This window comes from Argiope bruennichi, chromosome 6 (genome assembly GCF_947563725.1).
Source record: "Argiope bruennichi chromosome 6, qqArgBrue1.1, whole genome shotgun sequence".
In the NCBI taxonomy this organism is placed as follows: domain Eukaryota; kingdom Metazoa; phylum Arthropoda; class Arachnida; order Araneae; family Araneidae; genus Argiope; species Argiope bruennichi.
Genome location: NC_079156.1, coordinates 102,876,605 through 102,903,148, shown reverse-complemented (window position 1 = coordinate 102,903,148; position 26,544 = coordinate 102,876,605). Strand labels below are relative to the sequence as shown.

At 30.2% G+C, this 26,544-nt stretch overlaps 1 protein-coding gene across 1 annotated transcript in view; it reads left to right on the top strand.

Moving 5' to 3' along the window:
* LOC129972800 (nose resistant to fluoxetine protein 6-like) overlaps positions 1–26,544 on the top strand; it is a 75,801-nt gene that overhangs the window by 29,347 nt on the left and 19,910 nt on the right. The window contains exons 2-8 of the mRNA XM_056087072.1: positions 3,224–3,450; positions 5,733–5,847; positions 9,364–9,451; positions 9,889–9,980; positions 13,244–13,414; positions 17,179–17,272; positions 19,747–19,839. Coding sequence (XP_055943047.1) covers positions 3,224–3,450; positions 5,733–5,847; positions 9,364–9,451; positions 9,889–9,980; positions 13,244–13,414; positions 17,179–17,272; positions 19,747–19,839 — 880 coding nt within the window. The remainder of the gene's footprint in view (positions 1–3,223; positions 3,451–5,732; positions 5,848–9,363; positions 9,452–9,888; positions 9,981–13,243; positions 13,415–17,178; positions 17,273–19,746; positions 19,840–26,544) is intronic.

Here is a 26,544-nt window from a genome sequence, read left to right as displayed (position 1 = left end):
GTTTGGACGATTGAAACTTTATATGCTTCTCGAGACGACAATGAATATATGCAAAAACATTGATTCATATATTCATTGTCTCATGTGCTTTATGAAGTTCCTTCCATCTATGACATGGAAACAACGATATCTGTAGGGCAATAAAACAAACTGAGCATGTATAGAGTTATGTTTTCAAAAATTCAGGTGGCCGCGGTGGTAAATTCTAGGTTTAGGGATATGCAGGTTCCAGGTTTGAGACCGGATTCCATTGAAGTGGATACGGTGCATATCAAATTTATCCGGGCTAAATGGCCTTATGCTGGTGTGGGAGAAGTTTGGAGAGAGAGGTGCCAGCTCATTTGTCGTCCTCGCTACACAGCTGAGAACTCTGAAGTCCATCCTAAAACAATCCTGGGTGTTCGGCTGAAAAGCAGAACTTTAATATAATTAAACTTCAACTAATTGAAACTAATTGAATTCAACGAGCCAGTGTTCCTTGGTGCAGCATTTCGGATCTGTAGTTCTCATTGTTAAGGCACTTTGTTGCATGCTACTTCTTAATCAAAATTTGTATAACCTACATCTTTGTTATTCCATTTATTTATGCGCTCGTTGTAACGTCATTCATTGAAAATATATCAAATATATCCATTTTCTTCTGGTTGTCTAAATTAGAATTTTAAAAAAAGACCGAGTGTAAATTAGTACATAAGAGCATGAAAATTTAACTAACATCTATTTATTTATCTCTTTACAAATATAATTTCCTAACCGCTCGATACGGTCTCGATTTCACGGTTTTGCTGTAGTCTATTGTGTTAAGAAGTGTATATTTTTGTCATAAAATATAACTATTAATAAGGATAGCTTTTCAAAATCTCTGAAAATGTTCATTTCAGTATTCTAAAAAAATATTTCGCTTAAAAAATGTAACAAATCCTTGTCGTATGATAAAATTTTAGAAATATATTGAATGAAATTTGATGTGCATTGTGATGCTATAAAAGCATAGATTAATTAATATTCATTCAAAATTAAATTTAACTAAAAACATACTTTTATTAGTTTAAAAAGCAGATATTTTTATTTTAATTGTTTTGCAATTTCCAATCTTGAGAATCATTGTTTCTAGAATTAACAATTAGATGGATTCCCTGAAAGGGAATCAAAATTTTATTTAATTAAAATAAAACTCGAAATTTTATTTTAAATAATGTATTGACATCGAAAACACATAAGCATATAAAATTTTAACTCTATAATATACTAGGGAAAAATGGTTACAAAATTAGATCATTAAAATTATGAAAGAACGACATTATATAATTAAAAAAATAGGAAAATACTCAGTTTAGTTCAAATTTTCGATTACTTTTCACAGAAAATACATTTTCATAAACATAACCACAACTAATCCCATCAATAAACGCAAAACTCAATAAAATATTAAAACCGCATTTTTGGAAATTAATCTGGGTTTTATAAACAAGAATTATTCTTGGTTTTACTTATCAATACATGACATTAATCTTTACCTTATTGCTTTTTGATAAGATTTATGGCTTTTAAATGCATAATCTTTGATGTAAGCGGTAAGTCAACACAACAATAGGATTAGTTTTTTTATATCAAGGCATTAGATAAGTATCAAATGAATAATATTTGATGACATAAAAACAGTGAAGTTAATCAGATTTGAAGGTCAGAGAAATTCAGGAATGTCAATAAAAAGATCAAGAGATGTTTACGGAAGGTCGCTCTATTTTCTTTGTAACTGCCGATAAAAATCGACAAAGAAATTTTGTTGAATTTATAAACAAAATTGCAATCGCAATTCAGGATATTCGAATAGATCGGTGCCCATAAATTAAAGAGTTGTTTAAGAAGAGGTGAAAAAATGATTAAATTTTTTTATGTATAACTTAATGTTTATTATTTAAAAAATAAACGTACTTTCTCTCAAAATTGCATCAAACTGTAAGACATTAAAACCGTGCTATTTTTATAGCCTTGGACTTGTTTCGCTAAAATATACATGAAATATGAACCATTCTAATGCAGTCAATGCCCATGATATTATCAAAAACAAATTTGTCCGATTCACCGTTCTTTTAATTGTCTATATATAGTATAACTTCACTTTTTGACAAGCTACATGATATTAGACAAAATTTTTCCTTTCTTAGTTTTCCACAACGGAAGAAAAATCTTATTAGATGAAACAATGAAAAATGTTATGAATTTCAGTGAAATTATGAAAACTGTCGTCCCAAATTATGCAAATTTTTTTATAAAAGTAGAATAAAATAATAGGGTCACTAAATCAATATCAATAGAAAGACACATTTAAAATTTTTTTAAGCAGTGTAGAAATCAGTTTTACCCAATAGTATTTTCAAAAATTATCGCCAAAAAGCACAAATATCTGGTTTAATTTCTTATTAATCAAAATTCTAATTAAAATATCTACATAATCATCCCTAGTTGCACCTTTCCTCCCTTTAAAGTATTTTTGCGCCAAATTTGGCAGCTCTGTCCTGTCGAGTACCAACACTCCCTCACACGCAGACATATCTACATTGTTCTTCATTAGTAGTAGAAATACCTACAAATTTATACGAGCTGAAATGTGTAAGCACTTATAATTTAATGTCTACCACGGCATTTTCACAAAGTTACAAATCAAGGCAAAGGTAGATGCAGTGATATTTCTATTTTAAAATAGTTAATCACTAAATACATAGCGTAGAGGGACGAGATTCTTTATAACTTCAACATGAGGTACACGAAAATAATAGAGTTTCAGGAGCACTTATTTAATTATTTTCGAAATTCCACATGTCACAAGACAAAACAAACAAGAACACGAAAATTATCAAATACTCACCTAGAATACAATCTAATAATGATCCCCAAGAAGGATCATGGGAAATATACCTTGATGTTAGTAAAGTAACGCCATCTGTTGTATCAAAAGAGAAGGTAGTAGAGTTGTGTAACCGCTACAATAGAATAAAAATAAATCAAAACAAAATTATAAAAAAAATCTCGTGACTAAGAAGTTTTTAATAATTGTTTAAATCTTTGAAATAATTTTTTTTGTAAGGGGAAACAGGATACAACGAAAAAAAGTTACAGAGAAAGAAACAGGCGATTATTATTTCCAATATCGGGAGAAAAATGACAACAATGCCACTTCATATTTCCTTTAATCCTTCTATTTATTGAATTTTTTTTTCAGTGGTTGACTCTAGTGGCCGGTTACCTTCCGGCACATTCGAAGGAACTCTTACAGATCTTGGAGATTATGACCAATGCTTGGATATTGTCCAACCCACAAGAGGCAAGCATATGAATATTCAAGGACAATACTGTACTTTAGAAGTGGCGCCAGTGCTTCCGAGCGTGCGCAGTAGCGCTACCATGAATACAAAACTACTGAATTTCGGAAACATATCTACAGATTCGGTAAATCATTTGGTGCTATTTTTGTAATATTATTTGATGTTTTATTGTGTATGTGTTGCTATAATTAAAATAGGATATCCAATATTTTAAGACTGAATTTCAATTTTAAATCCTTAATTACCTGAAACTCAAAGAAATAAGTCGTTACCAGCAAGGGAAATATTTAAATTTTCATTTATAAATAAGATGTAATTTCTTTTCGCAAGTCAATTTCATATCTAACATAAAATTTTGTTTATATCGGAAGAATAGTATGTTTTCATTATAAAGACAGAAAAATATTTGTATCTTAAAGCATTTACTTTCTAATTGTTAATAGAAAATGTATCGTGATGCTATTATCTTCACATTCGTACCGCTAATCGGCATCCCCAGAAAAGGGAATTTTGAATAAAGTTACTTAGTTACCAAATTAGTGTGACGTGTTAGCATTCATTCAATAATTACAGAGAAGCTTTTGGACTTAAAAGAAATTAAGAAAAAAAATTATAAATTTAATTTTAAAAATCTGAAACATATACGATATTTTTCATTATAAGTAGTCGTTTAAAATTATACATTTTCGCAGAAATAAATAAAAATAGTTAAATAGATGCATAAAGTTTGTAATTTTTATAGATTTAATATGATAGAGATGAAAAAGCGCGCCAAATTTTTAAAAAAAAGAAGAAGGAGAAAGAGGAAAATATGTTTTGAGAAAAAGTACTATATCTTTCTATCATAGAGGTCTCTATTATCTAGATTTAGTAAGTTAATTTATGAGCTTTCAGGTTTTTTAATTTCTGAATATCAGAAATTTCTATACTTATTAATATGCCCCATATTTTATAAAGTTAAATTCTAAAATCAACTTTTTGGGATTGAAAATCATCTCAATTTTTTAAAAAGAATTTTTGCTTTCCATTCTTATGTTTCTAAAGTAAATACATATTGAACTACTGATGGATAGGCAGAACTAAATTAGCAGCACAAATGGGGGACATCATTACGAGCCATAGGTTTAAAAAATATCCACATATATCTGATGAAGCAGCTCAAATTATTTTTATGAATTTTGAGGGTGCTTTTCATTAAATATGGTGATTTTAATCCCTCTTCTCTGGCCTTTTTATCCAAGTCCACGAGTAAAAGAATCTTGATAATAAAGAAGTGTGACGCATTTTTAAAGTCGAAGCTATCTTAAACTAAACTGCATTCAATGGCACGATAGCCCATGTGTGCCAAGGCCTACAGTGCCCATATCTGCTTTCTTGTCCGAGCGCCCTGGGGTGCAAGGCATATTTCCCGGTTAGGTAGTCAACCTAACGTGGAACCACCATTGCAAGCACGCTTGGACCTCAGTTTATCGACCCACGGTAGAGATAAAAGGCTGAGTCGGCCTTACCCAGTCCCAGGATCGAACCTTGGACCTGTGCTTTCGGGGGCTTAAAGCGCTACCACTATGCGACCGAGTTTCCGTAGCTATCTTGAATCACCTGAAAAAAAATCAGAATTCTAATGTATGGGATGTTGGATTTTCTTCCTGGAGAACTATTTAAATTTACTGATTCAAAGGAAGTTCTTTTAAGATTTTAGGAAAATCTTCAGCAGCAAATTCGATTAAAAAGCACAATTTATGATTTGGTCATTCATAATTTTCAATTCAATCCCAGAATAAGTAAGTATTGTCTCTTAATTAATCAATCAACATTTTCTTTCTAAAATTTTCCAACATTAGCTTTAACTTGCACTTAGAGCTCACATCAGTCAAATAATTTTAAAATTAGGTTAATTTAAAATATACCGAAAAGAGAAACCCTATGTATTTCTTCAGCCATGGTATGCTTTAAGTTAAAAGTCCGAAGATGGATTAGTTCACTTATAATATTACACTCAACCATCATACCATTCAAAGTTTTGGCACAATGGGTTTCAAATACACACCATAAAAATTCTGTCAGCACATCAAAAAACTCGACATTCTGATAGCATCGTTTTAGCATTAATTAATTCGGGCACAAATTTTGCCGTAAAACTTTATTGATATCAAATTTATTTATTTCATTTATATTATTTGCATTAAACTGGAGCCATTTAGCAGTTTGAAAGTGGCATCAAATTTCTATGATTCTTTTACAACAATTCAATCATTTATAGAAATTTCAATAAAATATTTCTCTTCGTATTTCCGCTCAATTTCTTATTGACATGTTTCTGGATTTTTCCCACGACAATGACTGATAGATTTTTTAAAAAAAACTTTTTTCCAGATGTAGATTGACATATTTCTTAACTTTTCTTAGGTGCTGACTGACATATCCCACGGATCAGCACTCTTTCATCTGATGATGATGCGCATCGGTATATGCGTTCCGTCGCCATGCGTTGCGGATGATTTACAAGCTCTGGCAGCTGCACGTAAGGATGTCATTCATCTTATTTATGGATATGCTTTAAATTTTGCATAATAAATTATTGTTATTATTATTACCAAACTAACGGAAGTAATTTCGTTTGATGAGTTTAACTACTGAGTAGCGTTGCTCAAAAGCCAATCTAAATAAATACCTCCATGGATAAAGTGAAGAGTAGTGTGCCCCCGAGTTAGTCGCCAATATGGCAACCCATCGGTACGCTCTTCTAGCAACCCAATGCTGTTTTGTTTACTAATTTTTGCAATGGGTGAGTTGTACATGAACTACAACGATATTATGAAGAATGTTAAATTAAAAATATTAAAAAAATATCAATTAAAGATTTTAATTTTGTTTTTCATTATAATTAAAAGTTTATTAAATAAAGAAAGTTAAGCTTAAAATTAAAAATTATTTTCTTCTTTCATTCTTTTTTTTAATGTGAATACGAACAGAAAATATTCATTCTTTTGCAATTTTTAATTGTCAGTATGCGCTTTAAAAAATCGTCTGAATTCTTAACTTACGAAATCGTCTGCATTCTCACTTTAAAAGACAGATGCAACGCATAAAGACTGCATGAAATTTTTCGCAGTTCTCGTAATTCCTTTGGTGTTCCAACGGTTGGTTCCCTTCATAATTTGTTATATCGGCAATTGTGCAAGAATGGATATCGGGTGAATGGGATGGAAGACAGTATTTCGGACCTGCAGAATGGATGAAGGGCGAGTGAAATATATATATATATACCGAAGAATGGATGAAGGGTGAGTGGAATATATTTTTTAAGAGTTGATGAGGTTGGGAAAAGGATGTTTGTTTGAAATTTTGTATGGAAAATGTTCCAATTGCTTCTTTCTCCATTCTTCCTTTTCTTTTGGTTATGTATTGTTCCTGTTATCCACACACTAGGTTCCCTCTCCCGCTGCTAGCGAAGCCGTAGGATGTTTTTTTAAGTTAAAAAATTCTGCCGAAGACGTCTGTAGAAGGCACCGGGCATTCTCGAAATAAAAAAACAATACTTATCAGTAAAAAGTCCTAATTATAGGCCGGAAATGATAATCGTAACTGTAAGTATTTGTTTATTTTGTCCGCCATCTTTATTGGCGACTTGGCATTGTTGGCGCAGCAAGGAGCACACTAAAATTTACTTTTACCATTATTTTTTTTTTGTTTGTTTATTTATTCAGAATTGACTGAAAGGAATGCTTTCTGACTTTGAAAAAATGAAACCAAAAGTAAATCCTTTAACAACACAAAAAAATACCATTGATTCCTTAAGACTTTTAAAAGTCAGAAAATGTCCAAAAAAATTAACTTAATTATATTGATCCTTGAAATTTTCAGTTAAATGTCACTTTGTTGATGTAATTTCTGTATAACAGTGTAGAAAATGGCAATTATGCTAATACATATTTCACTTTTCATATTACTTCTATTAAACTTATTAATTAATAATGGTCCAAAGTCTTTTTTTTTTTTTTTTTTACTTAACTGCGACAAGAATTAGAATTATTTCGAAGAAAGAAAGAATGGCATAATCAACAGAAGTGCTTTTGTATTGATTTCCTGGTATATTTTCACATAACTTCAGAGAGTTTAACTCCATCTATTAATGAACCAACAGGAGTGGTCTTCCCAAAACTTTCTCGCATATTCTAATTAACTTGTCATGCCAGAGAACGCCTTACATGGCATTGGCGTACAATAGTTACAAAATATTTACCTTTAGCATGAATTTAGCATGTTTACTGTATCTGTCATTCGATCCGTGACGAGTATTTTTAGCTATTTATACTTGGCATGCGATTAATAACATACAAAAATCGAATTTGTGCATTAGACACTTTTTCCCCCAACCAATTGAAACAAAAATTTGATGCAAAACTGCACTTGTAGCCACAAAATCCCATACATAATTTAATATATTTAGCTGACTGAGTTTTCGAATGATCGCATTTACTTGTTTCTGAAAATACTGATCATTAGACTTCCGGTATAAATGATAAGGAAAAGGTTACTCGCTTACACGCAAATTAAATTTTCCAAATATAGAAAAAAAAAAGTATAAACTTTTTAAAAAACGTTTGAAAAATATCTACGATTATGAATAAAGCAGAAAATTCTTAATTGGAAAATATAATAAATATTTCTTTAAAATTATACAAAACATAAAAGAGAAAATATTAGTTTCTTTATTTTTTTATTTATTTATTATTATTATTATTTTATTTATTATTATTTTTTTCTTATCATTATTGTGATGAATTGAAATGGATAAACTGATACAATTTTTAAAAACTTCTATTTAATGTTACTTGTTGTTACTTGTTTGTAAAGATGGAATTTTGTGACTGGGTTTTTTTTTTCGTTTCCTGATAAACTATTTAGAATTTGCCCACATGGAGGCTCGAAAGTAATTTTTTTAAATATTTTCATAACTTAATTACCAATTAACAGGTTAAATTAATTATATTTTCATCCCATACTATTAGCATCATTAGTAGGAAATTTGAGAAAAATATATTCCAAAATTCTTTAATATTTATGCTAATGAATATATGAATTAAAGACTAAAAATATTAAAATAAAACTAGTTTTATTTAAAATTGCTTGTGCGATTAGCTAACTTTTAAACAGTGGAAATCTTCGAATTAATTCATGACTTGATGAAATTAGTACATGAATAAGAAAAAATCCAAATCATTTACTAATGCTAATTTGTATTGCATATGACAGAATTGCAATATTAAGTGGCAAAATAAAGCTTGGCGACCATTTGGCGACCAAATAGAAATTACTGGACAAATTTAATTAATTTATTAATACTTGAAAAAACTGTATTAACATCAAGTGTCATCCGCTGCAAGCTTAAAAAAATGTATTTGAACTTGAGTGGATAAATAAAAAAGTATTTGAAAAGTATTTTACGATTGAAAATTTGAACAAGATATATATAGAGAGAGTGAGCTAATAGTAGGAATTGGAAAAAAAAATGGTAGGAGATATGAAAATGATAGTGTAAAAATTAAATATACAGCCATTAGGCAACACATGCATAGAAAAGCAGAAAAATGCTGTTCGGTCGATGACAAGTCCTTGTCCCGAGGGGACAACAACATGCTGCTGTATTGCATTTTTTTTTCTTAAAAATTGATTATTTATAATAGATTTTTTGTTCTTTCTGATGCAAGGTTGTGTGTAGGTGTTTTTCCATTTTATCTACTATTTTTTTTCATAGATTTCCAAATTTAGGTATGTGGACCTTTATTTTATTTTACCATATTTTTTTTGTGTGTAAATATTCATCATTTTAATACAATACACAGCGAAAAAAATTCAGGGTCGCCAAAACGGCAATTTATAGCCAAGAATGGAATGACTGAATTTAACTTATAAAATTGTGGCAAACAGAAATCAGTCCCTTTCTGCGCATGCGTTATCTTACTGGCCGTCTTATTACTGTCCGAGTATAAAACCACCTTTATGTCGATGTATTCATTTATTTTCGATTTTTCAGTACTCAAGAAAGTTCCTGTTCAAGTCTCCGTGAGAAATTGCGAAACGAAGCAACCATTTCATTTGACAATACCTCAATTTATTGTAATGTAAGTATCAAATTTAATTTTTCACTCATTTACTCCAAATTCTAAAGAAGCATGCCTTGTATCGTGCTGTTTTTGCATTTAAGTCCGAAACTTTTTCGAGATTTTTGTCTGTAATTTCTACTTGAGGAGACCAGAGTGAGTTAAAGATGACAACTGACCATTTCTAATAAATTCATTTTTGAATTAAATAATTGGGGGGAGGGTGTTGCATTTATTATTAAAATGGTTTTTTTATTATATGAGACTCAGTTGGATAAAATTTTATTTTAGTAAATTTAATATTACACTGTAATATTTCATTGTAAAACAATCACAAAAACAACAACAAAAAAGTTTTAATACTGTTTTTTTTTATTAAATTACTCCGTTATCGTTGAAAGATGTTCCAAAATACGTCAACTTTCTGATACATCTTTCTCATTTTTTTTTTCTGATAGATCGATTGCAGTAGTGATTGCGATTCTGATCTGCGCTGGCACCGCCGTGGATTCTTATATGTCAAGAAATGCAGCAAGAAACCAAGACATGGGTAAGACTATTGCATTAGAAAACTTTTCAAAGATTTTAAAACAACAACAACAAAAGTAAGCTTTTTAGCTGGCATCCTGGCATAGGGGTAGCACGTCTTCCCCGTTATTTGGGCGTGCAGATTTCGAGTCCCGGTTCGGGCATGGTTGTTCTTTCTCTAGTCTATGTGTGAATGTGCCCTCATGTAAAACGGGGTTGTGCAAGCGAATGAATGATGCGTGAGTGACAAAGTCGTACTTTACTAAAATGAGAGACACACCCTATATCGGCTTAAATCGCTGTCTTCGTAACAGCGGGCTTGTCTGAGTGCCATAAGAAGCATCTATATAAACTCTTTATTTTATCAAACCTTTTCTAAGAAATATGAAAGCAAACTGAATAAATATTTTTAATAAACTGCTTGGAAAATAAAACTCTTTCTTTTTGTTAAACTCTTCCTGGGTGATATGAAAAACAAGCTAAACAAGTATTTAAGCATCATTTTTTAAAATTCTCAGTAAAGAAATAGATGTTCCTTTGTTATAATGGATGTCCCAAAATTAACGCAAGATTTGAATTTGCCACCATTCGAGCAGTAAAGTGTTTGCAATCCTTTTAAAAAAAACATTTGATAGCTGACAGTTTAGGGTTAGTAAAAAGGGAGCGTTACACGATAGAACAACGCGTTAATGCAACAATTGAATTAAATAAAAAAACACAGTTTTTTCTTTAAATTGTTTTATTTTTATTGAATCTTAAAGTGGATAAGATAGGTTTATATATGGAATAACACATAGGGAAAATGATCTTCACGGTTTTGCTGGCACAACGAAATTTTGTCGAAATTTTCCATGATCATTTTGAATAAATGTGGCTGAATTTCGATGATGCAGAATTTCCTCCTTCAATGCACGCGTGCTTGTGTGTTTGTTGGCGTAGACCTTTATTTTCAAATAACCCCATAAAAAGAAATCCAATGGTGTTAAATCACACGATCTAAAGGCCGAATTCTCAAATTTTCGAATTGTAGCCGCTAAACTTTTATTATTTTTGAAATATTGTTCTACAATGAAATCAGATTGTTCTATTTGTTCCATCGTGTAACACTCCATTTTTACTAACTTTAAACTATCAGCTATCAGACGGCTTTTTTGATAGAGTTACCAACACTTTACTGCACAAATGGTGGCAAATTCAAATCTTTCGTTAATTTTAGGACGTTTTATTTTAAAGTTTGCTTCAGTTTTCGTATTTTAAGTTATTTTCCGATTTAAAATCATATTATTCGCACTTTTCAAGAAAGTAATAGAATAAAATATCTGGTAGTTAAAAATAAGATAAGGCATGATATATGGCCTATCTGGAATACACTTTCTCTATAATTAAAATGCTGTATAGTGTGGAAAAATAAATATTAAGGATTCATTGGATAAATACGAGAGTAAATTTTAAAAAATAAAGTCCGTTTATGCATACCAGTTAAATTTCGCATTTGTATGAGATAGAGAGCATGTGCAGGTTCCCAGTATTCTTTGTGTAGAATCTGATGCTTTCTATAGGTTTTGTAGTGAGAGGCTAGAATATTGAAGAAAATCCAGTGTTCCACCGACAAGGAAATAAGCTCAGGAAAAAAAATTATTGATTTTACCACCAAATATACGGAATTTTCAGAAACTATTCAATGACTGATAGTAAAGTGATGAAATTGCTTAACGCATTTCAAGAAAACGTCTTTGTCAGATCACGTTTCAGGGATGAAAGGTCTTTAGCTCAAACACAAAATGTGATTAATTGTTTCGGATAGGAGATAATCGATCCTTCGTCAGACTGCCCAGACCTTGCACCTAGCAGTTATCATCTCTTCCCTCATCTGGAGACTTTTCTTCATAGAAGAGCTTTAAATACTGAAAAATAAATAATAAGAATATGAATAACTGACTATAATCACAGGTAATAGATTGAGGAAGGTATAAAAAAAACTTTGTTCGCTATAAAAATCTTTAACCAAAGAGGGAATTGTGTATAAAAATATAGAATCGCATGCAGAAAAAAAATGTTTTATTTAATTTATTATTATTTAGTTGATTTGTTTTTGTGTCAAAATGGACTTTAAAAAATAAACCTCGTATGTCCTGACAACATTTTGAAAGTTGAAAGCTTTAAATAAACTACTTAATTAATATCATATATATGGTGCAATACACATTCTTGTTTGAGTATTTTTTTTTAATTTATAATATTAATATACGCTCTGGAGATGTGATTCTTATTCAAAAAGCAATGAATGAGAAATTTAATTAGATAGGATAATGTTAAGATGTTAATTAATATTATGAGTTCAATAAACTATTAGTATAACATAATACCAAAAATCCCAAATTCATAAAAAAAAAGTAATAAAATGCACAAATATTCGTAATAATGTATTATTAAGATAAGAGAAGGAAATATTATGTAAGAAAGAAAATTTTAAAAAAAAAAAGAACTAAATCCTAATAATATACAAAAAAAAAATTACTTTTTGTAAATAATTATTATACTATGTAAAATCTTTCTATTTCAGTCTTAACCTACATTTTACACAATGAAATAGAGGCAAAAGGGAATCAATTATATTAACCTCAAAGTGGCCTTCTTGACTTCAAACCTCCTCCAACAGATAAATAAATAAAATTATTAACTTCGTGGTAAACTGAAGTGCCAATTTTAAGTATAAATGAAAAAAAGATAAATGCAGAAAGGTAGACAGATTTAAATTCATCTATTTATAGCAAATGGAATAATGATATGGTTGTATGAACCCAAATGGAAACAAAATAAGATAAGGATCATGGGATCAAGACATAGTTATAAATGTTTTCATGTATGACAGCTACGAAATTTCTTTTTTCACTCTCAGGATTAAATGAGTTTTATAAAAGAAACATTTATTTCAGTTTTAGATTTGCATGGCGCTTTTCTAATTGAATTTTAATTGAAAAAAATTAAAATTCGATGCATGAATCGGACATGTAATTATTAGAAATACAGCTAATCCAGTTGAAATTAAGCAGCTAAGTAATTTATGATTTGTTCTTTAATTAATAACGAAATTATTATGCTAAAAGTTAAGAATTGTTTAAATGTAGAAGTACTTGCCTCGTATTTGGGATAGATTTATCAACGTTTAAGGATTGCATTTCAAACCTGATTCATGGTGCTCGTAGAATCTATGGGCTAAAATTTAGAATGAAACGGGTAATTTTAGATTGACCTTTATAATTCTTGTTATCTGTTTCCATATAGGGCGGGTTCCTCAGAGTTTGCTGGCCTTTTCTTTGACCACGAACCTGAAGCAACTGATGAAGTCCTCAAGGAGGAATTCTACCCTGGGTGCGGTGAATGGAGTGAGATGCCTGAGTCTGCTCTGGATCATTTTGGCCCATACTTACGGATTTGGCCATCGACAAGGACTTGGTAAAGATTGCATTAAGTTTATTAGATTATCTAATCCTTCTACGACCGATCATTCCCTGCTTTACATATGGTTTGCTTCTCCTTACTGAAGAGAATCTCAAAAAAAGTCAGTTAAATAAACAACAAAAAAATCCGCTTTTTTGTTTGTTTGTTTTTTACTTGATTGGTAAATCATTTCCGTCGAAAAAAATGTTTATACGGTAGTTTACAATTCATGCCTATAGTTAGTTCAAGTTCAGAGTGCATACTCTGAACTACTCAAATTCAGAGTGCAAAGAATATTACAAGTGATTGCAATCACAAGGGGAAACCAGTGGAAATATCACAAGTGATTGCAATCATAAGGGGAAACCAGTGGAAATATCACAAGTGATTGCAATCACAAGGGGAAACCAGTGGAAATATCACAAGTGATTGCAATCACAAGGGGAAACCAATGGAAATATCACAAGTGATTGCAATCACAAGGGGAAACCAGTGGAAATATCACAAGTGATTGCAATCACAAGGGGAAACCAGTGGAAATATCACAAGTGATTGCAATCACAAGGGGAAACCAGTGGAAATATCACAAGTGATTGCAATCACAAGGGGAAACCAGTGGAAATATCACAAGTGATTGCAATCATAAGGGGAAACCAGTGGAAATATCACAAGTGATTGCAATCACAAGGGGAAACCAGTGGAAATATCACAAGTGATTGCAATCACAAGGGGAAACCAATGGAAATATCACAAGTGATTGCAATCACAAGGGGAAACCAGTGGAAATATCACAAGTGATTGCAATCACAAGGGGAAACCAGTGGAAATATCACAAGTGATTGCAATCACAAGGGGAAACCAGTGGAAATATTACAAGTGGTTGCAATCACAAGGGGAAACCAGTGGAATGGTCTCTTTGAAACTCTCTTCCGTGCTCACTAATAAAGGTGTATTTGTGCATCAGAAGCATTTTACCACAGCCGAATGAAACCAAAATTTGACACAGAACTGCAAGTGTAATCAGAAAATCCCATACCAAATTTGATATATTTAAGTCATTGCGTTTTTTGGAATTATCGCGTTTACATGTTTCTGAAAGTACAGACCGACAGACGGTCAACTCCTAGCTGGATCAGGCTCAAATTTAATAGGTGACTACTTTATAGATGTTAAATCTGTGTACCGAGTCATATGCTTCTACTTCTCCCGTTTTGTATTTATGGTACTAACATATTTGAACAGCCAAACAGGCGTGTTTTTTTGTGATTTTTGCCATGAAGTAGTATCTGCAAATTTAATGTAAAGACCGTATACCAAATATCATCCATTTAGCTGAAAACATTTCTGAGTTATATTTTTCACAGACAGACAAACTTTATGTCAAAAATATATATATATATATTTTTTTTTTTTGAATTTAAGGAGACCTAAAACTTGGAGATTCGCCAAAATCTCGAGTTCAAATTTTTTGAGGATTATAAATACTTTTTTGTATACTTCTGATACTAGAATATAAAAATGCTTGCAAGAAAATTTTTTAAATCTTCATGGCTAATGAAAGAATTTCAAATCATGGTTAGTCAACGAGAACACGCTTCCATTCTTGTAGAAGCATCATATTTTTCATTATACGTGTCATGGCTATTATATTTTTAACAATAGCTCTTATATTTTTTGGCATCAAGTTAATAAGTTTTCTACCCTAAACTTGATAAAACAAACAATTATGGGGCGTACAATAAATAGTGGATCATTTTTGCCTTTATAGATGCAACGATCATGAAATTATTAGAAGAATCTGTGGAAATAGAACACCACGATTTAAATAAAAAAAATAATCTCAAAGAGCATTTATACTCTTAGTTCCGTCACTCATAATTCAAATATTATGAGCGTATTAAATTAAATTTTGGACAATTTTTTCAAATATTTTTTTAACATTTCAGTCACATTCAGGCTATTTAACTAGTGTAATGAAACGCTACATAGCTTTTTCGGTCCTATTGATTCCGTGGTGGCCTGGTGGGAAGGTCTCGGTTTCGGAACCGAAAGGTTTCATGCTCAAGACCCGATTTCATCGAAGAACCGTCGTGAAAGCGTGTTTGGTTCACGTTATATCCGAGGTTCACGTTCACGTTATCGAGGCCAAACGTCCTCTCGCTGGTGTGATGTGATAGCTTATAGAGGGGGATCCAGCTGAAGTGTTGTTCTCGTCTTTTGACCGAAATCATCTGATCTTCAGAATTACGAGGCTCATCCCAAAATAGTCCTAGTGTTTCTGTAAAGTGGTGCGTTAATATAACTAATCCGTCCAATTAACTTGAGTCGTCAGCACTCAGTATATGTATATTACACATATCAATCCGAACTCCAAAAGAATCCAGTATCTCACTGCGCAGTTGGTTTTTCCCCCCTTCTGCGGAAAATTCCAATGGGAATTTTTTTCTCCGTTTAGTAGATTAGCATGGCAAGTGAATCCGTCCCTTACAGACGTCCGTTTAATGTTAAATAGAATTAGTCATATTTTATCTCCAGCAAAGATTTCACACTACAAATCTTTGTTTCACATTTTAAAAAATTAAAACTAAAAATCTCTTATAAAAATTCAAAGATTTCGCATCAAAACTTTCATGCTCTTATTCAATTAAATGCCTTATCTTATTTAGAATCAATTAAATTTATCCGCAGTTTAATGGCATAAATTAAGGGCATAATGGATGATGAAAATATAAAAAAACTGACTCAAACAGCGATTAAAAAAAAATTTTTTTTTAATCTTTTTATCAATAATTAGATTGCAAGTACTCTTCAAAAAATTATTTTGATACCTTTATTCATTTGTTTAAAATTCGAGTTTTCTTTTTATAGAATATGCGCTTCAGACAAAGTCCTTTTTTTAATTTTAATTAGAATTTTAATCAATGAAAAATGAAGCGATATGTTGCTATTTTTCATGATAACTCTAGAAAAGATCATAATAAAAAACTTACATTTACAATTCCATTTTGCTCTTTTTAATAGTCATTTTAACGATACCAACTTAACTGCCATGTATTTATTTTTCTATTTTGACAGTTCTTTTAAAAATATTTTTCCTGTCTAATCTATGTCTATAATAGATTTCATTATTGCTACAAAATCCAAGTTATTTCCATTGTTTAGTCAAATATTGAATCGCTTGGTTTTCATTCTGTTTTAAAAGTTAAGGAAGAAAGATTTCTTTTTTATCTGCATGATTTTCAGTAGGAATCACTAAATAAAATGTTATTAAGTAAAAAGACGTGGAATTAAAAATATCTTGACAGTTTAAGTTTTAAGGAAAGTTCATGTACACAGTAAAAAGAACGGGAGTAATATTATGAAATAAAATGGTTTTAAGCTTCATGTTTAAAAGCTCTTTATTAATGAAATCGTGAACATCAAATAATGCACGAGAGTTTTAATTAAAGCTCAACAAAATCAAATTAACTGCGAACTAGATTAACAAATGCAGCTATTTTTATTAATATATTTTCAAGAGACTGCAAAAATATTTCTCAAATTTTCATTTAAACACATTTCTACTGATTAATATAAATCTAACATTCCAGATCTTAATTATCTTAGAATAAAATTTTCGGCCAATTAGAAACTTAAAGCAACAATTAAAATAGAAATCAATTGCTTAAATTAATCCGGAAATGTTAAATCTGATAGTTTTATTTATATAAAAGGAACTGATAATGTCATGCGTTGCGTAATAGTAGCAGATGTTAAAGGAAATTATTATTTATTTTCAGCTCGATTGAGTCATGCTAAAACATATATGGATGATATCTTCTTCCAAATCATTACAAACTCGTGGGTTTCCGTCGATACTTTCTTCTTGCTTGGGTAAGTAGAAGATATTTTTAAATAATTTCACTCTCTTTCGAGATAATCCAGGAAGAAAATTATATGTTGCATGTAACACAAGCACAGTATATATTTTATACTATTTGAAGCAATATTGTTTTTTTAACATTTAGTTAAACTTATGTAAATATCCAACGCGATATTCTTTTGCAGAACACATGAATTGTCTCAGACGAAGTTTTTTTAATGCTTAAATTCGTTCAAATTCAACAATAGTTTACAAACAGAAAAATAAGAACTTTAATTTATCTTAATTGAAAATCTGCTTTTACCAATATTGCATGAAATTTATTTCATTTTACTTAATAATTCGGTTTTAAAATGAAAGTTTTGAAATGAAACTGCCGTTTTGAATTTTGGAACAAATATTTTGTTGGTTACCAGAAAGACCATTGTTCTCATGCTCATATGATGGATATTAAATGCACGGAGACATTTTCCGGATATTTTTTAAAAATTTAAACGATTTGTACTATTTAGGAACAATTTAGAAAAAAATCGTTTGGCATGAAGATAAAAAAGATATGATATCATAACACAACGTAAGATATTTATTCAAATGTTTGGACGAACTATGTAGATTTGTTTATTTTGTAATTAAATTATTATCGGATTTGATTCTAATAATATTTATTCAAGTTTTGTCATGTCAACATTTTCTCATCTTCAAATGTTTCATCACACCATTAAAACATTTTGACACAGTCTTGGCTAATAATTTTAAAGAATTATTCGATGTGTAACAAATAACCTGAATCATAGACTTAGAGATTTATTAGGAAGAAGAGCGATCGGTTCGTGTGCCAAACAACCATTAAAAATTGTTGTTATTAATTTGGGACTCCTCTTTTCAATCCTCGTAGATGAAAAATAATCACGCATAGTTTTGAAACAGAATTACAGAATCCATGCAAGATGGCTATTATCTCTAGTAATAATATTCTGCTAATAAAAGAATGTGTGTATCTGCCTGATTATACTGGTTCTCTGAAGGTCACAGTGTTTGACCTAGACATACCAAACTTGACACATATATATACTTTAGATGGTGGAAATGTGCATCTAAGACCAATTTGTTAGAATTTTTAATTTATATTTTAATCAATTAAAAATTAAAAATCATTTTGGTGTTTTCCTGCGATAACCTCCGAAATATTAAAGTATAAAAATAATTTTTATATTATTTTAAAATTCAAAAATGATCCCTTCAACAATTTCAATTTTTTTCCATATTTTTTTTCAATTTCTTTATTAACTATTTTCAAAAATATTTTAAGTGTATTTTATAATAATATATTTCATTATTAAAGTGGAACTCCAATCGTTTTCGCTGTTGATACTGATATTTCATCCTGGATATTTTTTCCCATCGGTAATGCTCAAAGAATGAAGATTTTGCTTAGTTTATCGTATTAAATATGTTTTAGTATGAGATTTGCTTTTAATAAAAAATTTGAAAATAGTGACAATTATTAATGATGTTTAACTGCAAGAATAAGAAACTATGAATATTTTTAAACTCGCTTATTTTAAACATTTTAATATTATCATTCTTTTAGCTTGACATCTTTTTACTTATTGAAGTGCGCTGATTTTTTTTTATTAAATCATAAATTTTTTTTTATTGAATCCTCTTGTGCCATAATAGTAAATCATAAAATGTATATTTGCAGAATATTCAAAACTTTAGTAGTGAGTGATTCTTCTTTATGTTCCTATATTCAGGCTTTCTATTCTTATATAAAGGCAACTATTCAACAAGCATGTTGCTGGATCAGTTATCGATTTGTTACCTCCTGCTTCAATTTAGTTTAAAAATTTCATCGAAAATTGTCACATATTGAGAAGAAATGATCAAAATATGGTAAAATTCCTGAAAAAGGCAAATCACATGGCTATCAAATTTTGCAGTTAAAAAATACTTTACTAAAGAAACCATCAAGTAGAAGTTGTAGGCAAACGATTCAATTGAAATTCGGTGAATCAATTAATCGCCAAAAGTGGCTAGTACTATATACTTGTCAAAATCATTTTTATATTTTCTTTATTACATTATAGTGTTTTAAATAGGAGTTTTATGCTAATAACTTATATATTTTCCTTCAATTTTTTATTTGAGTGTTAATGTTATGTTTACCAATTAATAAATATGGAAAAATTATATGAAAAGAAAGGATCGTCGTTCTTTCCTTTGAATGTACAAATTTCATAAACACCTTTTATACTTATATTTACTATTCAAAACATAAATTGTTTCTTACAAGAAAATATTAATAAAAATTTTAAAAATAAAAATCTTTTGTTATTTTTTAAAGCCATTAATAACGTTCCAAACAAAGATGCTTCATTTGCAAATGTTTTTATGATCTCAGTCTAGATGTTTGCCGTTTTATCATAAATTCATTCTTTGGGAATCTAGAGAATCTGATTTCTGACCATGCTCTTTATTGCAGAGGATTGCTGGTGGCGACCTCTACCCTCAAAATCATAGAAAGTACTGGAGGAAAAATCAGTTTCATCTCTCGTCTTCTTCATAGAATTTGGAGGTAAGATGACATATTTTGGTATATTGTTCATGCAATGATAAGACATTGCAAACTCCAAAAAACGTCACATATGTCAAATGTTTGTTTCGTGTGCGTTATTGAGATTTGTAATTATTTGTTTACTATAATATTTATAGCTTTGTGTGATTCTTTTCATTTTTTGCCAGTAAATTTTATATCACGCAGCATGCTGCACTGACTTGTATTAATATGTTGTTACAAATGTCTAAAATAGTGGAAAATGTAAAGTCTAGAAATGAAATTAAACAAAACGCCAACAAAAATCTTGATAAAAATCTCTACAGCGAAGCTTTAAATTGTGCTTTTTTTTTTTCTCTACTCTCTAAACGGATAATATTTTCTGTTTAAGAAATGAATTGCTTTATTGAAGAGACCTTATAATATTTCATTTGCTTATAAATTGTCTGGGGTTTGTATATTGAATTATAACGGATAAAAATGACTTAATTTCATATTAAAAGTATAAAACTACGATGATTCGATGCACGGGCAACATTCGGACACTACAGTTATTGGATTAAAATTAAATGAGATTGATTATTTTTTAATTTAACCCTTTCTAGGGCCGTGGGAAGTATGCTTCCCACCAAATTTATCGATATTTGTATGAAATTAAGTAGGTCGGCGTAAGTTCTGACGAATTTTTTTAGAAAGACAGAAACTTATATGCTTCAGTTCTTTATCTCACACAAAATGATGCGTCTTGATTTGTTACTTATTTATTAATTAACCAAATTAATTAATTAATTAATAATTAAGTAACAAATCAATACACATCATTTTGTGTGAGATAATTATTAATTAACCAAATTAATTAATCAAATTAAATTTATCTAATAAGCTAAATGAATCCCTTTTCTTATTCTAATTTCAAGCCTAAAAATATTTTAACATAATATGACTAGAAAAAAAAATGGCCCATTAAAGGGTTAAAAAAAGGGGAAAAGATCTGTAAATTAAATACAGCAATTTTTTTTACGAGTCGAATTCGGAGACCAGCTGATTCGTTAAAATTAGAAGAGCACTCGATGAATAATTTTGCTTTTATTAAGCTTCAAGTCAATAAATATGAAGCAGTAAATTCTTTTTTATACCCCTGACGTCATTTACTTTCACCATTCCTTTATTTCTTTTAGGTGAAAAATAACTTTTCGAAAGCTAATTATAGTGTTTTAAAGAGAAATAAAATCCAAAACTAAACCATTTTTGTCATTTTTGCCTCCAGAATGGGATAATTAAATTTATCATCATTATCGTATCAAAATATCATGTGTCAAAAATTACATACAGTGAAACATCGTGACATTTTGATGTAGCAGCTGGAACCAATTGTGGCATCTGGCGTTTCGTCAGTGGTGTAACGAGAGTAACAAGCACCTGTGGTATAAATTTTTGTCTTTCAGTCATTATCAGTGGTTTCGTAAATATACATAGCGCCTTGGTCATCATATTATCTTTTAACCATTACATGATATTTCATTTCAAAAAGTTATAAAAACACACAAATGTTATATTCCGTTGGCATCCCATAAGACGCCAGGGGCATTAATACCTTTCCTTAGTCTTCGGGTGCGACGCCACAGCATTTAGTAAAGGTAAATATAGTTAACCTATCCAAATATTTTGCATCAATAAAATGATGCTGAAATTTGACTTAAGACATTACTACAATAGTGAACGATAAATAAATATCTACTCTCCGTAGTAAAGTACAATAAATTTGGTATAAATCATAACATGTAGCGCCATCTATGATCAAGAATCGCAGCTACAACTATCGGCCAAAGAATGTGCAGATAATCTATCGCGCATAATTTGATCCGTTTAGTTATTTTAGTAAGTATAAAGAAGATATAGCTACTGATCTCAGTATGGTACATAATGAATTCAAAAAATTTCAATTATTATATTAATTTGTTAATTTATCACCAATTTACCATAAGTCAGTAATTCTCAAATTTTTTGATTCTCAACGGTTTTCGTAATTGAAAACATTTTCCATGGCGACATTTATAAAACTCCAATCAATAATAGTTTACGAATTATTAAATAGTTTTTATATAATTTAGGTAAAAAAAATAGAACACTCTGTTGTTTTTAGAAAAATTTATTGATTAATATTACTGTAAATATAATAATTTGGGGAATAAATTAGCCTATTGATCTCTAAATTTTTCTCGATTCATGATATTAAATTGGACATATCCTACCTCATATATTTATCCATATCAATTTTAGAGTGATATTTTGATTTCGTAACAGCAGCTGCTGAAAACGCAGATTCGTTCAGATGAGGATTCGCAAATAAAATAAAAAACATATTTGAGCCTAAGCACTTACGAGTGAATATGCTTCTTTTAGCTATAATCAGAGGACAGTTACTTCCACGCTACTAAATTTTGTTCGATTAATTATCGCAAATTAATTCAATCAGATCATCTTCTTTTGCATCCGTAGATGTACTGAGAGCGGTTTATTAAATGAATCTTGAATCCATGTAAAATGTTTCGAAAATATGTCAACTAATAAGCTACAAAAAGTGGCGTACGAAATCGAAATAAAAATGTAAATAAAATTAAGAAAACTATTGAATATCTGTGACTTCTGTGAGAAAATTGAAACTTTCCAGAGAGTTGGTATTACACATTTAGGAAATTTACAATTTCATATAAACAAACATTGCTAGAATTTATCTAAATGCTTATTACTTTTGGAACTCTTAAACGGAATAACGCAACTTCTTTAAATATTTTGGAAATTAAGGAAGTTAGATTATTTCGTGTTAAAGATCCAAAAATAATAAACAATTAGTAAAATTCTAATAATGTTTGTTTATATTATTTTTATAATGTGTTATGTACTATTAAAACGTGTTAGTTGTTTTGAATCTTCATTCTTTATAAACCTCAAGCCGGCGTCCTGACATAGGGGTAGCGTGTGATCTGGGCTTCCTGGGTTCGAGTCCCGGTTCGAGCATGGTTGTTCTTTATCTGTTCTATCTGTGAGATGTTGAATGTGTCCCCCTGTAAAAAGGGGCAATGCAAGCGAATGTGATGCGTGAGTGAGTAGCTAAGACGTACTCTTGGCCCTAGTTGGCGCTATTAAAAAACAAGAGACTCACGCTCGACTTAAAATCGCTGACTTTGTCAGCGAGCTTGTCTATGGCAAGTGCCATTAGAAACAACAACAATAAACCTCAAAATTTTGAACAAATAACTCAGAAAAGCAATTACAAATTCAAAAAAAGCTTAACTATGTTCACTAAGTATGCTGTGAATCCATTTCTAAAGTTTTATTAAATACTATACGAAGGGAAGATGCTTCTTCTACTTCAGATTTAAAGCATACCAAGTCTAATACATTTGACCGATCCTTCGGATATATCATGAACCAATAGTCCCCAGACTGACACTAATAGATCTGGGTTACATCTGATAGCTTAAAAACAATTGTTCTATAGAATGCAGTTCTATACAATTCAAAATAGAATTCAAAAAGAAAAAACCATAAAGATTCTTTAGACATATGATTCTTCATATACTTTCACTTGAATTTTATTCATATATTTCTTTTAAGGGGACATAAAAATGCAAAAATGGACAGAAACAAGAAATTTTATTTTTATTGTTTCCTCACCAAAATATATCTTTAAATTCAACTAAAATATTGTTATATGTATTGTTTAATAAAATGAATATTTTAAAACCCTAGAGAGAAAAAAAGCCACTTTTAATTACTTTCCTCAAAATGATATTATAATTAAATTTAAATATCTTTGAAATGTTCCAGGTGTCTTAACTTTAGAAGAAATAGAATAGAATTTATACTAAAGATTTCAGTTAAACATCAAAAGAAAACAGGGAATGCATTTTATATTTCGAGTTTTTTTTAGTAGTTAAAAGTTAAATTTAATTTTAAAAACACATACAACTCTTATAAAAATTGAGCAAGTGTACATCAAAATATTTCTAAACTTAACTGAAATTACAAAATCATGCGCAGTTTTATTCCAAATGAATTCATATTGGATAATAAGGAAAAAATAATAGAAAAAAATTAAAAATTGATTCACTTGAACTATTTTGAAATTTTAAGAAATTATATATCTTTTAATTTTTAAAAATAATATTTCTTTTTAAAAAGCTTTTTAAAAGAAATTTGACGCATTTTTAGTTTCATATATGTTCATAAAAAATTTCATAATTCTAAGTGAATAATTCGCAATAAAACCTAATAGAGCCCACGGTCCCCTTAAAGAATTGTAAGTAACCTATTATTTCCCCGTGTGCTTGGATGGACAGACATTCTTTTGAGAAAAGAGTGGTCTATTCAGCACTTTCATGTTAAGAGAACATGTCAGATGTCTTTTAGGCTATTTCATATACTAGGATGGGAAGCAGAGTTCTTGATGAGAGTTTGTTAAGGGGAAAATCAAATTCAAAAATTTAAAAATTATTATGTTATATTTAATTTTTTATTCAATATTAAGTAATTCTTCTATACATTTCCTTGTTTTGAGGATCAAGACAAAAAATTTATGATTTAATTGGTACCAAGGAAGCTTTTTGGAATTTAAGAAGTCATGGTACAGATTATTATGTTTCGGAGTGCTATGCTATTATATATATATGTTTATGTTTCGTTTGAAACAATATAATAATTATTTGGGGCCCGACCACCGACTCTTGCATTTCCCTGGCCAATCATCCCGCCCCACAAGCAGATAGGTATTTAACGTTCAACAATAAATTCAGTGTGTACTAGATTCATATACACGACAAATTTTGAATGGAATCTGCTCTTTAACGATCTTGGCGGCGAGATTTTCTCGCCAAGCATTCTCATTTTTTTATGTTTATGGAATATTGACTATATTACATTCTGTACTAAATGTCAATGAAGTTAGAACTGTACGATAAATACGTATTAAAAATACTGTGTTTGAGTCAGCAAATATGAGAATGCGTACTGTTTAGAGAGTTCATTGTTCTAAGATCAGAAGAAAGATCTTCATTGATCTTGGCGGCGAGATTTTCTCGCCAAGTATTCTCATTCTTTTATATTTATGGAATATTGACCATATCACATTCTGCATTAAATGTCAATGAAGTTAGAACTGTACGATAAATACGTATTAAAAATAATGTGTTTGAGTCAGCAAATATGAGAATGCGCACTGTTTAGAGAGTTCATTGTTCTAAGATCAGAAGAAAGATCTTCATTGATCTTGGCGGCGAGATTTTCTCGCCAAGTATTCTCATTCTTTTATATTTATGGAATATTGACCATATCACATTCTGCATTAAATGACAATGAGGTTAGAACTGTACGATAAATACGTATTAAAAATAATGTGTTTGAGTCAGCAAATATGAGAATGCGTACTGTTTAGAGAGTTCATTGTTCTAAGATCAGAAGAAAGACCTTCATTGTCCTTCCGTCCAAGACAGGAGATACAGATTAACAAGACCAATTAGAGTAACTAGAAAGTATTTAATTTGGAAGATCATCTGCTCGGCTTAGCTGTCAAAGAACTAAAGAAGATTAAACACAGATGGATACGTTATCTGCTGCTACTTTCTTTAAATAATTGTTTCCAGTGAATGATCAGTGAAATCCTCTTCATCGCTAACTGGAAGACAAATATGCTTGGAGTGTGAAAGGAGTTTTTTTTTTTTTTTTTTTTTTTTTTTTTTTGCACTCTACATGCCGGACTTCACTGCTAGGCTTAGCTTTTTGCGTTCCAGTTCAATGAACGGGTTCATTTCTTCAAGAAATTCTATTAAACAACATAATTAAGAAGTGTGAAAAGGATTCTCTCTTTTCAACATCCGTGACGTATACGTAATATACATAACATTTGTTTTTACTTTCCCTTATACGTAGTATAAAGAAAGTATAGTAATCGACAAAAATTTCGAACTCGGGATTTTGATGAATCTCCACGTTTTAGATCTCCCTGAATTCGAAAAACACATATTTGGAAAATGTTCGCCTGTCTGTGATAATGATAGTTCAAGAATACTTTGAGCTTGATGGTTGAAATTTGGTATACGATCTTTCCATCAAATTTGCAGATTTCTATTATTTTTTTATTGAAATCTGTTCAGAGGAAGTCCATCTTGTTGGCTGTTCGAATACAAGTTGATATGATGATTACAAACCGAAGAGATAAAATTTGGTACACAGATGTAACATCTATAGTGTAGACACCTATCATATTCTGAGTTAATTCCAACTACAGGTTGTCTGTCTGTTAGTCTATACTTTCAGAAGCATGTAAACGCGATAATTCAAAAACGCAATGACTTAAATATATCAAATTTGGTAAGAGATTTTGTGACTTCAAGTGCAGCGTTGTGTCAAATGTTTGTTTCAATCGATTGAGAAAAACCTGTCTAAAACACAAATTTGATTTTTGGATATTATTAACGCATGCCAGAAATTTATCGCCAAATAACTCGCCAAGGATGAATTCAGTAAAAATGCTAAATTCACGCCAAAAGTCAATATTCCGTAACTGTTGAATGCCAATGCCATGTAAGGCACTCTCTGTCATGACAAACTTATTAGAGAGTATGCAAGAAAGTTTTGCTGGGACAATTCCCACTAGTTTTCAATTCCACCAACACCTCCTATTTAGCCAATCATTGCGATTGCTGAGCAGTCTAGCATTAATCGCAG